This window comes from Mustelus asterias, unplaced genomic scaffold (assembly GCF_964213995.1).
Source record: "Mustelus asterias unplaced genomic scaffold, sMusAst1.hap1.1 HAP1_SCAFFOLD_956, whole genome shotgun sequence".
Lineage (NCBI taxonomy): Eukaryota > Metazoa > Chordata > Chondrichthyes > Carcharhiniformes > Triakidae > Mustelus > Mustelus asterias.
Genome location: NW_027590902.1, coordinates 51,727 through 66,884, shown reverse-complemented (window position 1 = coordinate 66,884; position 15,158 = coordinate 51,727). Strand labels below are relative to the sequence as shown.

General features: G+C 53.1%; 1 protein-coding gene across 2 annotated transcripts in view; it reads left to right on the top strand.

Moving 5' to 3' along the window:
* LOC144487658 (maestro heat-like repeat-containing protein family member 1) overlaps window positions 1-15,158 on the top strand; it is an 81,483-nt gene that overhangs the window by 16,271 nt on the left and 50,054 nt on the right. For both annotated transcript variants that reach the window (XM_078205739.1, XM_078205738.1), the window contains 6 exons: window positions 3,280-3,425; window positions 4,521-4,652; window positions 5,410-5,572; window positions 7,962-8,060; window positions 11,515-11,666; window positions 13,826-13,966. In XM_078205739.1, the coding sequence (XP_078061865.1) occupies window positions 3,280-3,425; window positions 4,521-4,652; window positions 5,410-5,572; window positions 7,962-8,060; window positions 11,515-11,666; window positions 13,826-13,966 (833 nt within the window). The remainder of the gene's footprint in view (window positions 1-3,279; window positions 3,426-4,520; window positions 4,653-5,409; window positions 5,573-7,961; window positions 8,061-11,514; window positions 11,667-13,825; window positions 13,967-15,158) is intronic.

Below are 15,158 nucleotides of genomic sequence, written 5' to 3'. Positions count from 1 at the left end.
GTTATAAGGAGAGGCTGGATTGACTGGGACTTTTTTCTCTGGAGCGTAGGAGGCTGAGGGGTGATCTTATAGAGGTCTATAAAATAATGAGGGGCAGAGATCGGCTAGATAGTCAATATCTTTTCCCAAAGGTAGGGAAGTCTAAAACTAGAGGGCATAGGTTTAAGGTGAGAGGGGAGAGATACAAAAGTGTCCAGAGGGGCAATTATTTCACACAGAGGGTGGTGAGTGCCTGGAACAAGCTGCCAGAGATAGTAGTAGAGGCGGGTACAATTTTGTCTTTAAATTTTGTCATTTAGATAGTTATATGGGTACGATGGGTGTAGAGGGATATGGGCCAAATGCGGGCAATTGGGATTAGCTTAGGGGTTTTAAAAAAAAGGGCGACATGGACAAGTTGGGCCGAAGAGCCTGTTTCCATGCTGTAAACCTCTATGACTCTAGGTGTTCCAGGGTTGAGTGTAGGGCCAGGGAGATGGCGTCTGCTGTAGACCTGTTGTGGCAGTAGGCAAACTGTAGTGGATCCAGGCAATCTGGGAGGCCGAAATTGATTCGTAGCACAGCTAACCTTTCGAAGCACTTCATAATGATGGAAGTCAGACCCACTGGATGATGTTCATTAAGGCTGGAGGAGGTTACAGAGATAGGGAGGGTTGTAGAGATTGGAGGCGGTGACTGAGATAGAGAGGATTGTAGGGACTGGAGGAGGTTACAGTGATAGGGAGGGTTGTAGAGATTGGAGGCGGTGACTGAGATAGAGAGGATTGTAGGGACTGGAGGAGGTTACAGTGATAGGGAGGGTTGTGGGGACTGAAGGAGGTTACCGAGACCGGGAGGGGCTGGAGGAGGGGACAGGGGCGGGAATGGGTGGGGAGGGACTGGAGGAGGGGACAGGGAAGGGGCTGGAGGAGGCGACGGGGGCGGGGAGGGGCTGGAAGAGGCGACGGGGGCGGGGAGGGGCTGAAGGAGGCGACGGGGCTGGAGGAGGTGACGGGGCGGGGAGGGGCTGGAGGAGGGGACGGGGCGGGGAGGGGCTGGAGGAGGCGACGGGGGCGGGGAGGGGCTGGAGGAGGCGACGGGGCGGGGAGGGGCTGGAGGCGGCGACGGGGGCGGGGCTGGTGGAGGGGGCGGGGAGGGGCTGGGGGAGGCGACTTGTTTATGAAGGGGTTTGGAAAGAAAGCTCTTGAGATTATCAAATTGGAGCAGGGACTAATCTTTGTCAGTGTGCTGGGTGCTGGCGCGGGCCGCAGGGGTGACTCTGAGTGAGAGAGAGTCTGTGTTGGATTGGGTGCAGGGACAGTTATTGACAGTGTCTCCGCTACCTCTGCTCACTCACTCGGTACAGAATGGGCAGGGAACAGGTTCCACCGACTAAACTCTCTTGCCCCTCCTTGCCCAAGAGGAAGTTGTCAGCAGTTCTCTGTCAGTCTATGGTTAACTCACTGTTGCCTCCAGCAGGAAGCGGCGCTCTCGCCCCCTCCCAATCCCCCTGCCTCTGCCTCTCACCTTCCGCCCTCCCCCTGTCCCCACAGCGGAGGTGACAATTCCAGGGGCTGTTCTGACCCCCTCATAACCAGAGAGAGGCCATGATCTCCCCCTGCTGTCCCGAGCCACACCATGGAGATCAGATTGTTTTCTTTTTATTCATTTGTGGGACATGGGTGTCGCTGGCTGGCCAGCATTTATTGCCCATCCCTAGTTGCCCTTGAGAAGGTGGTGGTGAGCTGCCTTCTTGAATCGCTGCAGTCCATGTTCTGTGGGTTGACCCACAATGCCGTTAGGGAGGGAATTCCAGGATTTTGACCCAGCTACTGCGAAGGAACGGCCGATATATTTCCAAAGTCAGGATGGTGAGTGGCTTGGAGGGGGACTTGCAGGTATTCCCATGTATCTGTTACCCATGTCCTTCTAGTTGGAAGTGGTTGTGGGTTTGGAAGGTGCTGCCTAAGGACCTTTGGTGAATTGCCTCATCATTGATCTTATAGTGGGCTCTTGCTGTGCATTGCAGTAACGACAGTTCAAAGAGGAGTTAGTTGGATCGAGTGGCAGTGAGAATCTCGATGGGGAATCCAGTTGCCGGGGGGGTGGGTGGGGAGTTTCCAGAGGGTCATGTGAGCCGTTCGGCCAATCGGACTGAAGGGAGAGAATGTTGGGCTGAGCGCAGGATCCCTCAGGCAGTCTGACACTGGGGTCGAAGTGGTCAGTCGCATCTTCCTTCCTCACTCCCTGTACAGAGTTATTCCTGGGACGTTCCAAAGAACAAAGGGACCTTGGCGTGTTTGTCCACAGATCTCTGAAGGTGGAAAGTCAGGTAAATAGGATGGTGAAAAAGGCATGTGATACGCTCGCTTTTATCAATCGGGGTATAGATTATAAAAGCAGGGAGGTCATGATGGAGTTGTATGGAACTTTGGTGAGGCCACAGCTGGAGCACTGTGTGCAGTTCTGGTCGCCACATTATAGGAAGGATGTGATTGCACTGGAGGGGGTGCAGAGGAGATTCACCAGGATGCTGCCTGGGACGGAGCATTTAAGTTATGAAGAGAGGTTGGATAGGCTTGGGTTGTTTTCATTGGAGCAGAGAAGACTGAGGGGCGACCTGATTGAGGTGTTCCAGATTATGAGGGGTGTGGATAGGGAGTGGCTGTTCCCTTTAGTTGAAGGGTCAGTTACAAGGGGACACAAGTTGAAAGTGAGTGGTGGAAGATTTGTTTGGGATTTGAGGAAAAGCTTTTTAACCCAGTGGGTGGTGAGGGTCTGGAATGCGCTGCCTGGGAGGGAGGTGGAGGCGGGATGCCTCACATCCTTTAAAAGATACCTGGATGAGTTGTTCACCTGCCATAACATTCAAGGCTATGGGCCAAGTGCTGGCAAGTGGGATTAGGTGGGAGTTCAGGGCCTTTCATGTGTCAATACAGGCTCGATAGGCTGGAGGGCCTCTTCTGCACTGTAGTAATCTGTGACTCTGGCCCCCTCATCACTTCAACTCTCTCATCTCCTCCAGGCCCACAATCCCCCCCCGGATCTCTGCGCTCCCCTAGTTACAGTCTCGTGAGCAGCCTCACTGGGGGGGGGGAACCCCCGCTGTCCTGCTTTTAGGTTCTCCCTCCCTCTTTGAGTAGGTTTTAATCGTCTTCTTCAATATCTCCACATGGTGTCAGAGTTTGAGAATCACTCCTGAGCAGCGCTGGGATGTTCTGAGGTGTGATTTAAATGGGTGTTGGAGTGATGAGGGAGGTATTTGCTGGGTTAATGAATTCTCCGATTTTCTCTACGCAGTGTTCTCTATAGCACTGATTGACGCAGCATTCGATAAGGATGAGTCTGTCCGACAGGAAGTCTCTCAGGCCCTTCGGGAACTGGGCTACCATCATCCCAGGCTGGTCCTCCTGGCCTGTCACTCGTACCTCACCAAGCACAGCAAGGTAGGTCACAGAGCCTGCGCCTCGCGTGTCAGATAGCGTTCCCCAGCCTCCAACACACACTGTCCTGTTTAATACAAACTGCACTGGCTCCAATCCCAATCCCGCCACGGCAGGTGGTGGAATTTGAATTCGATAAAAAAATATCTGGAATTAAGAATCTACTGATGACCATGAAACCAGTGTCGATTGTCGGAAAAACCCATCTGATTCACTCAGGGAAGGAAATCTGCCGTCCTTACCCCGGTCTGGCCTACATGTGACTCCAGAGCCACAGCAATCTGGTTGACTCTCAATTGCCCTCTGAAATGGCCGAGCGAGATACTCAGTTTCAAGGGCAACTAGGGATGGGCAATAAATGCTGGTCCAGCCACAATGCCCATGAATGAATAAAAAAACATTGTGGAATGGTTTTGGCACAGAAAGAGGCCCTTCGACCCATTGTGCCTGTGTTAGCTCTCTGCAAGAGCAACTCCGGTAATCCCACTCTGCCGCTTTTTGCCTGTAATCCTGCACATGGGGTGATGGTGGTGCAGTGAAAATCCAAAGGCCCAGGCAAATACTCTGAACAAGCAGTGTTCAAATCCCACCACAGCAGCTGGGGGAAGTTCAATTCAATTCATAAATTCAGAGGCTAGTCTCAGGAATAGTGACCATGAATCGATTGTTGTAAAAACCCATCTAATGTCCTCTAGAGAAGGAAATCTGCCGTCCTTACCCGGTCTGGCCTACATGTGACTCCAAACCCACAGCAATGTGGTTGACGATTAACTGCCCTCTACCACTCAGTTGATGAGTAGCACATGCTGGCATTGCCAGCGACTCCCACATCCTGTGAATCAGTAAATAAACTTAAAACTGACACAATTCTCTTTTGAAAGCCACAATTGAATCTGTCTCCACCACACTCTCAGACAGTGTATTCCAGATCCTGACCAGTTGCTGTGTAGAAATGTTTCTCCTCATGTCGCCATTGCTACTTTTACCAATCGGCCTAACCCGTTGCCCTCTGCCTCTCGATCCATCCACCAATGGGCACCGTTTCTTTGCGAATGTGATTTTAATTCCCTCCAGCAAATCTCCGTTCTGTCTCTGCAGCTGGTCCAGGTTCATCGCATCATCATTCTCCACAGCATGGAGGCCATCGTCAAGGAAACCATCGACCAGCTGGAACAATCGCTGGCCAGGATGGTCATCTCCTTGGCTTCAGAAGAGATGACCAGATCGAAGGTAGTTTGCCACCTTGACCAATCTCCCATGTCCACAGTACAAGAACACTGCAACTGCCAAAGTGCCCTTTCTGCCTGTGTGATTGGCTGTTCAAACATGGGGTTCATCATAGTCAGCCGGGGTTTGAAAAACAGTTTGAAAAACAATCCTCTACAACCACCCTCTGGCTTCTGTCATCAAGCCAATTTTGTATCCAATTGGCTACCTGACCCTGGACCCCGTGCGATTGAGCTATATAAGGTGAAAAAGGGGATTGACAAAGTAGACCTGGAGAGGATGTTTCCTCTTGTGGGGCAATCCAGAACAAGAGGTCATTGTTTTAGGATAAGGTTTAAAACAGAGAGGAAGGGAAATGACTTCTCTCAAAGCACGGTGAATCTGTGGAATTCACTGCCCCAGAGGGCGGTGGATGCCGGGACATTGAGTCAGTTTAAGGAGCGGGTAAATAGGTTTTTAATGGGTTGGAGGGTTATGGAGGACGGACAGGAAAGTGGAGTTGAGGCTGAGATGAGATCAGCCATGATCGTAATGAATGGCGGTGCAGGTTCGAGGGGCTGAATGGCCTCCTCCTGCTCCGAGTTGCTGTAAAGCAGGTAGTTCAGCAGTGAGGTTGGTTGCGTTGACACGGGCACTGTGCAGTGATGGTGGAGAGAGTATGTGGGCTGTTCAGGCTGCCTTCCCGACAGCCGGGGGGCTGGGCGGGGGTCTCTCTCTCTCTCTCTCTGTTTACCCGTGCGCTGTTTTCTCTCTCTCTCAGGAGGTGTTCCGGGACTGGCAGGAAGCTGCCAGTAAGCTGCTCGTGGCTTTGGGCTGCAGGTTCATCAATGAGGTGATGGAGGAGATTCTGCAGAAGTTCCAGCCCGGGATCCTACCTCACTACTTTGTGGTTCACACTCTGGCCAATCTCTCCACAGCCAATGGTGAGGTCTTTGATTCTAGAAAGTTCCTTGTTTGTTCCCTCCCAGCGCCCGGGGGTTTGAAGGGGGGCTACTATCCACGGTGCCAGCTTTATTGTGCCTCTGGGCTGGGGGAGGGGGGGTGGGGGGCAGCTGTGCCTCTGGGCTGGGGGAGGAGGGGGGGGGGGGCGGAGGGCAGCTGTGCCTCTGGGCTGGGGGGGGGGGTGGGGGGGGGTAGCTGTGCCTCTGGGCTGGGGGAGGAGGGGGTGGGGGGCAGCTGTGCCTCTGGGCTGGGGGAGGAGGGGGTGGGGGGCAGCTGTGCCTCTGGGCTGGGGGAGGAGGGGGTGGGGGGCAGCTGTGCCTCTGGGCTGGGGGGGGGGGGGTGTGGGGGGGGGTAGCTGTGCCTCTGGGCTGGGGGAGGAGGGGGTGGGGGGCAGCTGTGCCTCTGGGCTGGGGGAGGAGGGGGTGGGGGGCAGCTGTGCCTCTGGGCTGGGGGAGGGGGGGGGCGGAGGGCAGCTGTGCCTCTGGGCTGGGGGAGGGGGGGGGCGGAGGGCAGCTGTGCCTCCTGGGCTGGGGGAGGGGGGGGGCGGAGGGCAGCTGTGCCTCTGGGCTGGGGGAGGGGGGGGCGGAGGGCAGCTGTGCCTCTGGGCTGGGGGAGGAGGGGGGGGGGGCAGCTGTGCCTCCTGGGCTGGGGGAGGGGGGGGGCGGGGGGCAGCTGTGCCTCCTGGGCTGGGGGAGGGGGGGGTGGGGGGCAGCTGTGCCTCCTGGGCTGGGGGAGGAGGGGGTGGGGGGGGGGGGGGGCAGCTGTGCCTCTGGGCTGGGGGAGGGGGGGGGCGGAGGGCAGCTGTGCCTCTGGGCTGGGGGAGGAGGGGGGGGGGGGCAGCTGTGCCTCCTGGGCTGGGGGAGGAGGGGTGGGGGGGCGGAGGGCAGCTGTGCCTCTGGGCTGGGGGCTTGCCAGTAACAGAATGCTCTGTGCGTGTTTCTGCACTGTGCGTGCTATTGGGCCCGCGTGTTCCTGCTGGAAATCAGAATGGGATTGGTCTGTTCTGTGATGCCACTGTGACTGAATAGCTGGCCAGCCCTCTGTTGCTCGTGGTGATGTCAGGGCCTCGTAGACGGGGCGAACACTCTTGACAGGGAGTTACGGAACTGTGCATTGTGATAATCTCATATCCACGCCAATTTGGTTACTGATAGAATCGTCCGGGTTAATGAAACTCAGAGCCCAGTGATTTCTGTGGCCGCCTTTTATCCTCTGACAGCTCCACACACTCAGCGAGTGGGACTCCATGGCTCTCACTCCTCCCCTCCCCTCTAAACTAATCATGTGCCTTGCTTTTTATTGAATGGAGTTCATCGAATGATACAGAACACAAGGAGGCCATTCAGCCCATTCTGCTTATGTCATTGAGCCATCTAATCCATCCCACTGCCGTGCCGTTTCCAAAATTCGCATGTGACTGTTCAGCACCATTCGCGATTCCTCAATATTGAAGCAGTCCGTGTACAAATGCAACAAGATCTGGACAATATCCAGGCTTGGGCTGACAAGTGGGAAGTAACATTCGTGCCACACAAATGCCAGGCAATGACCATCACCAATAAGAGACACTCTAACCATCGCCCCTTGACATTCCATAATGTAACCATCACTGAATCCCCACTGTCAACATCCGTGGGGTTACCATTGATCAGAAACTCAACTGGACTCACCACATAAACACACTGGCTACAAGAGCAGGTCAGAGGCTGGGAATACTGCGGTGAGTAACTCAGCTCCTGACTCCCCAGAGCCTGTCCACCACCTACAAGGCACAAGTCAGGAGTGTGATGGAATACTCCCCACTTGCCTGGATGAGTGCAGCTTCAACAACACTCGAGAAGCTTGACACCATCCAGGACAAAACTTGATTGGCACCACATCTACAAACATCCACTCCCTCCACCACCGACGCTCAGTAGCAGCAGTGTGTACCATCTACAAGATGCACTGCAGCAATTCACCAAAGATCCTTAGACAGCACCTTCCAAACCCGCGACCACTTCCATCTAGAAGGACAAGAGCAGCAGATGTAAATGGAACACCCCCACCTGGAGATTCCCCTCCGAGTCACTCACCATCCTGACTTGGAAATATATCGCCGTTCCTTCACTGTGACTGGGTCAAAATCCTGGAACTCCCTCCCTAACAGCACTGTGGGTGCACCTACACCACATGGATTCAGTGGCTCAAGGAGGCAGCTCACCACCTTCTCGAGGGTAATTAGGGATGGGCAATTAATTAAAAACAATCAAGTGCTCTCTCTCCCTGCACCACGCTCAAAATTGGGCCAGTTAGTTTCCGTATTTCTGGACACACGAAGAGTTGTAGTGTTTAGTTGGTGCTGTGCTGACTGTTGGGTTTGTTCCTCAGTGTACGGAATGGTGCCCTTCCTGACTGCCATCCTGGGAACAATGCTGCCAATGCTGGGAATGGCAAAGCAGGACACAATGAAATCTGTCTTCACCAATGGTAAGAGATTGATCTGTAATGGGCACAGCGAGCTTCACTGTGTATCCAACCCCGTGCTGTCCCTGTCCTGGGAGTGTTTGATGGGGACAGTGGAGAGGGAGTTTCACTGTGTATCCAACCCCGTGCTGTACCTGTCCTGGGAGTGTTTGATGGGGACAGTGTAGAGGGAGCTTCACTGTGTATCCAACCCCGTGCTGTACCTGTCCTGGGAGTGTTTGATGGGGACAGTGTAGAGGGAGCTTCACTGTGTATCCAACCCCGTGCTGTACCTGTCCTGGGAGTGTTTGATGGGGACAGTGTAGAGGGAGCTTTACTCTGTATCTAACCCCGTGCTGTACCTGTCCTGGGAGTGTTTGATGGGGGACAGTGTAGAGGGAGCTTCACTGTGTATCCAACCCCGTGCTGTTCCTGTCCTGGGAGTGTTTGATGGGGACAGTGTAGAGGGAGCTTTACTCTGTATCTAACCCCGTGCTGTACCTGTCCTGGGAGTGTTTGATGGGGACGTGTAGAGGGAGCTTTACTCTGTATCTAACCCCGTGCTGTATCCGTCCTGGGAGTGTCTGATGGGGACAGTGTAGAGGGAGCTTCACTGTGTATCCAACTCCGCGCTGTCCCTGTCCTGGGAGTGTTTCCAGGGACAGTGGAGAGGGAGCTTCACTGTGTATCCAACCCCGTGCTGTACCTGTGCTGGGAGTGTTTGATGGGGACAGTGTAGAGGAAACTTCACTGTGTATCTAACCCCGTGCTGTACCTGTCCTGGGAGTGTTTGATGGGGACGTGTAGAGGGAGCTTCACTGTGTATCCAACCCCGCACTGTCCCTGTCCTGGGAGTGTTTGATGGGAACAGTGTAGAGGGAGCTTTACTCTGTATCTAACCCTGTGCTGTACCAGTCCTGGGAGTGTTTGATGGGAACAGTGTAGAGGGAGCTTCACTGTGTATCCAACCCCGCGCTGTCCCTGTCCTGGGAGTGTTTGATGGGGACAGTGTAGAGGGAGCTTCACTGTGTATCCAACCCTGCGCTGTCCCTGTCCTGGGAGTGTTTCCAGGGACAGTGTAGAGGGAGCTTCACTGTGTATCTAACCCTGTGCTGTACCTGTCCTGGGAGTGTTTGATGGGGACAGTGTAGAGGGAGCTTCACTCTGTATCTAACCCCGTGCTGTACCTGTCCTGGGAGTGTTTGATGGGGACAGTGTAGAGGGAGCTTCACTGTGTATCTAACCCCGCGCTGTACCTGTCCTGGGAGTGTTTGATGGGGGACAGTGTAGAGGGAGCTTCACTGTGTATCTAACACCGTGCTGTACCTGTCCTGGGAGTGTTTGATGGGGACAGTGTAGAGGGAGCTTCACTGTGTATCTAACCCCGCGCTGTACCTGTCCTGGGAGTGTTTGATGGGGGACAGTGTAGAGGGAGCTTTACTCTGTATCTAACCCCGTGCTGTACCTGTCCTGGGAGTGTTTGATGGGGGACAGTGTAGAGGGAGCTTCACTGTGTATCCAACCCCGTGCTGTACCTGTCCTGGGAGTGTTTGATGGGGACAGTGTAGAGGGAGCTTTACTCTGTATCTAACCCTGTGCTGTACCTGTCCTGGGAGTGTTTGATGGGGACAGTGTAGAGGGAGCTTCACTCTGTATCTAACCCCGTGCTGTACCTGTCCTGGGAGTGTTTGATGGGGACAGTGTAGAGGGAGCTTCACTGTGTATCTAACCCCGCCCTGTACCTGTCCTGGGAGTGTTTGATGGGGGACAGTGTAGAGGGAGCTTTACTCTGTATCTAACCCCGTGCTGTACCTGTCCTGGGAGTGTTTGATGGGGGACAGTGTAGAGGGAGCTTCACTCTCTATCCAACCCCGTGCTGTCCCTGTCCTGAGAGTGTTTGATGGGGGACAGTGTAGAGGGAGCTTTACTCTGTATCTAACCCCGTGCTGTACCTGACCTGGGAGTGTTTCCAGGGACAGTGTAGAGGGAGCTTTACTCTGTATCTAACCCCGTGCTGTACCTGACCTGGGTGTGTTTCCAGGGACAGTGTAGAGGGAGCTTTACTCTGTATCTAACCCCGTGCTGTACCTGTCCTGAGAGTGTTTCCAGGGGCAGTGTAGAGGGAGCTTCACTGTGTATCTAACTCCATGCTGTCCCTGTCCTGGGAGTGTTTGATGGGGACGGTGTAGAGGGAGCTTTACTCTGTATCTAACCCCGTGCTGTACCTGTCCTGGGAGTGTTTGATGGGGGACAGTGTTGAGGGAGCTTTACTCTGTATCTAACCCCATGCTGTACCAGTCCTGGGAGTGTTTGATGGGGACAGTGTAGAGGGAGCTTTACTCTGTATCTAACCCTGTGCTGTACCTGTCCTGGGAGTGTTTGATGGGGACAGTGTAGAGGGAGCTTCACTCTGTATCTAACCCCGTGCTGTACCTGTCCTGGGAGTGTTTGATGGGGACAGTGTAGAGGGAGCTTCACTGTGTATCTAACCCCGCCCTGTACCTGTCCTGGGAGTGTTTGATGGGGGACAGTGTAGAGGGAGCTTTACTCTGTATCTAACCCCGTGCTGTACCTGTCCTGGGAGTGTTTGATGGGGGACAGTGTAGAGGGAGCTTCACTCTGTATCCAACCCCGTGCTGTCCCTGTCCTGAGAGTGTTTGATGGGGGACAGTGTAGAGGGAGCTTTACTCTGTATCTAACCCCGTGCTGTACCTGACCTGGGAGTGTTTCCAGGGACAGTGTAGAGGGAGCTTTACTCTGTATCTAACCCCGTGCTGTACCTGACCTGGGTGTGTTTCCAGGGACAGTGTAGAGGGAGCTTTACTCTGTCTCTAACCCCGTGCTGTACCTGTCCTGAGAGTGTTTTCAGGGGCAGTGTAGAGGGAGCTTCACTGTGTATCTAACTCCATGCTGTCCCTGTCCTGGGAGTGTTTGATGGGGACGGTGTAGAGGGAGCTTTACTCTGTATCTAACCCCGTGCTGTACCTGTCCTGGGAGTGTTTGATGGGGGACAGTGTTGAGGGAGCTTTACTCTGTATCTAACCCCATGCTGTACCAGTCCTGGGAGTGTTTGATGGGGACAGTGTAGAGGGAGCTTTACTCTGTATCTAACCCTGTGCTGTACCTGTCCTGGGAGTGTGAGATGGGGACAGTATAGGGTAGTGTGGTTGGTGAACTGGATTGAGTACAGAAAAAGGTTTGTTATATTTGGGCTTTTTGTGTGATATTAATGAGTGGAATTCACTGCCTACGCGGTGATGGAAGCAGCGATGATGAAGGATTTTGAAAAGTAATTTGATTGAGCAGAGTTTTGCGGAGAGCATGAGATTGAGAGACTGAGTGGATTGCTCTGCAGAGAGCTGGCATGGATGGGCCGAATGGGCCATAGTGACTGCACAATACCTCTGGATGTTTATTGATTATTATTCAGGGCTGGGCTAATTTGTCCCCATTCCTTTGCCCGTTGTCGGGGTTGCAGCTCTGGGACATTTCAGTGAGAGTATCCTGGAGTACTTGGCCAACCTGGACAAAGCCCCGGACCCCACGGTCAGGAAGGACGCCTTCTCCAGTGAGATCTACGCCTCGTACGAGATTCTCTTCAATGTGTGGCTGCAACACAAAGAGACCAAGGTGAGGGGGGGGGGAGGGAAATGGGACATGAAGGGGAGAGATTGGTGGGGGTGGGGGAGTTGGGAGGGAACGGGATGAGGAGGAGTGTGCAGGGGGATGGGGGAGGGCGGTGGGGACCGGGGGGTGAGGTGGTGGGTGAAGGGGAGAGGTTGGTGGGGGAGTTGAGGGGGAGGGGTCTGTGGGGGTGAGGGGGAGTGTACAAGGGAATGGGGGAGGGGGAGGGTTTCGATGTTTCTCGGACCTGCTGCTAAATTCCAGAAACCCATGGATCCAGCTGTGATCCCGTCTCCCCGCCCCTTTTCAATTCTGCTCACTGGAACTTGAATTTTTGTTTTTTGCTCCCTGATTTGACCAATGATTGTGTTTCTATCTCTCCTTCCTTTCTCCTTGGGCAACAATAGAGAGTGTAGGGATGGTAGAAACTCCAGCTCTGTTGTGAATTGTGAGGACGACAATGATGGACCTCCAGAGACAAGTCGGTGGAGTGGGCACTTAATGTTTATTTATTAGTGCCACAAGTAAGGCTTACATTAACACTGCAATGAAGTTACTGTGAAAATCCCCGAGTCGCCACACTCCGCCTGTTCGGGTACACTGAGGGAGAATTTAGCACGGCCAATGCACCCTAACCAACATGTCTTTCAGACTGTGGGAGGAAACTGGAGCACCCGGAGGAAGCCCACGCAGACACGGGGAGAATGTGCAAAGTCCGTACAGACAGTGACCCAAGCCGGGACTCGAACCCGTGTCCCGGGTGCTGTGAGGCAGCAGTGCTAACCACTGCGCCACCCACATAGGTGGCAGATGGAGTTTAATGTGGAGAAGTGAGAGGTGATGCGTTTTGGTAGAAAGAATATGGGAGACAATATAAAATACGGGGTAAAATTCTGAAGGGGGTGCAGGAGCAGAGGGAGCTGGGCGTATATGTGTACAGATCATTGAAGGTGGCAGAACAGGTGGCGAGAGCAGTTAAAGCATACAGTATTCTGGGCTTTATTGATAGGGGCACAGAATACATGAGCAAGGAGGTTATGCTGAATTTATACAAGACGCTAGTTAGACCACAGCTGGAATATTGTGTACAGTTCTGGACGCCACACTATAGGAAGGATGTGAATTGATTGGAGGGAGTGCAGGTGAGGTTTTACAAGGATACTTCCAGGGATGAGAAACTTTACGTACGAGGATGGGAAGCTGGATCTGTTCTCCAGGCTGAGGGGGGGATTTGATTGAGGTGTTTACCGTGTGTCTAACCCCATGCTGTGTTGTTGTTGCAGAGACTGACTGACCTTTGATTCCAAGTCACCAACTTTCTCTAGAAAAAGGCAAAATACTGCAGACGCTGGAATCTGAAACAAAACCAGAAAATGCTGGAAAAACTCAGCAGGTCTGACAGCATCTGTGGGGAGAGAAAAGAACCAACGTTTCGAATCGAAGGGTCATCCAGACTCAACGTTGGTTCTATTCTCTCCCCACAGATGCTGTCAGACCTGCTGAGATTTACCAGCATTTGACTTGATTTGGTTTATTATTGTCCCATTAATATATATTGAAAAGTATTGTTTCTTGCGCGCTATACAGACAAAGCATACCATTCATAGAGAAGGAAATGAGAGAGTGCAGAATGTAATGTTACAGTCATAGCTAGGGTGTAGAGAAAGACCAACTTAATGCGAGGAAAGTCCATTCAAAAGTCTGACAGCAGCAGGGAAGAAGCTGTTCTTAAGTGGGTTGGTACGTGACCTCAGACTTTTGTATCTTTTTCCCAATGGAAGAAGGTGGAAGAGAGAATGTCCGGGGTGCGTGAGGTCCTTAATTATGCTGACTGCTTTGCCAAGGCAGCGGGAAGTGTAGACAGAGTCAATGGATGGGAGGCTGGTTTGCGTGATGGATTGGGCTACATTCATGGCCTTTTGTAGTTCCTTGCAGTCTTGGGCAGAGCAGGAGCCACACCAAGCTGTGATACAACCAGAAAGAATGCTTCCTATGGTGCATCTGTAAATGTTGGTGAGAGTCGTAGCTGACATGACAAATTTCCTTAGTCTCCTGGGACTCGAGATGGTGCCGGAGCCATCAGTTTTTCTGTTTTTGCGCTGACTTCCCCTCTTGGTCGAGGTGTCGTTCTGTGGGCAATGTTTTCACACTCTCCCCTGTTGCAGTTGAGGACGAGTGTGGTGGATGCGATTGGCCAGATGGCGTACCTGATGCCTCACGACAAGCTGGAGGAGCAGTTGCCCAAGCTCATCCCCGGGATCCTGGCTCTCTACAGGAAGCACTCGGACCACTTCCACGTCACCCAGGTAACAAACAGCTCGAAATCTCCCTCTCCCCTGCCTAACCAGGCAACAAGATACATAACAACATATAAATCAGGAGGCCACTCGGCCCCTCGAGCCTGCTCCGTCATTCTATAAGGTCATGGCTGATCTGGTTGTAACCTCAACCCCACATTCTTGCTGACCATCGTTAATCGAGAATCTATCCAGCTCTGCCTTAAAAAGATTCCCAGACTCTGCCTTTTGAGGAAAAGAATTCCAGAGACTGTCCGCCCTCTGAGAAAGTTTCTCCTCTGTCTTAAACGGGCAATCCCTTATTTTTAAACAGTGAGCCCTCGTTCTAGATTCTCCCACAAGAGGAAGCATCCTCTCCACACCCACCCTGTCAACACCCCCTCAGGTACTTAAGGGTTTCAATCAAGTCACCTCAAAACGCCAGAGGATACAAACGTTGCCTGTCCAGCCTTTCCTTGTAACACACCTCACCCATTCCAGGTATGAACTGAGTCATCCTTCTCTGAGCTGTTTCCAACACGTGGTGAGTAATACTGTGCACAGTACTCCAAATGTGGACTCAGCAATGCCCTGTACGACTGAAGTATAACCTCACTATTTATGTACTCAGTTGGTTTTATTCATTGATGGAATGTGGGCGTCGCTGGCTAGATCAGCAATTATTTCCCATCCCTAATGGGGAATAAATCCCTAAAAGGGCAGCACGGTGGCACAGTGGTTAGCACTGCTGCCTCTCAGCGTCAGAGACCCGGGTTCAATTCCGGCCTTGGGTCATTGTCTGTGTGGAGTCTGCACGTTCTCCCCGTGTCCGCATGGGTTTCCTCCGGATGCTCCGGTTTCCTCCCACAGTCCAAAGATATGCTGGTTAGGTGGATTGGCCATGCTAAATTGCCCCTTTACGTCAGGGAGATTAGCAGGGTAAATATGAGGGGTTATGGTAATAAGGCCTGGGTGGGATTGTGGTCTGTGTGGACGCAATGGGCCGAATGGCCTCCTTCTGCACTGTAGGGATTCTATGATTCTAATTGCCCCTTCAGAAGGTGCTGGTGAGCTGCCTTCTTGAGCCACTGCAGTCCCTGAGGTGTAGGTACACCCACAATGCTGTTAGGGAGGGAGTTCCAGGATTTTGACCCAGCGACAGTGAAGGAACAGCGATATATTTCCAAGTCAGGATGGTGAGTGGATTAGTCACTGTCAGTGT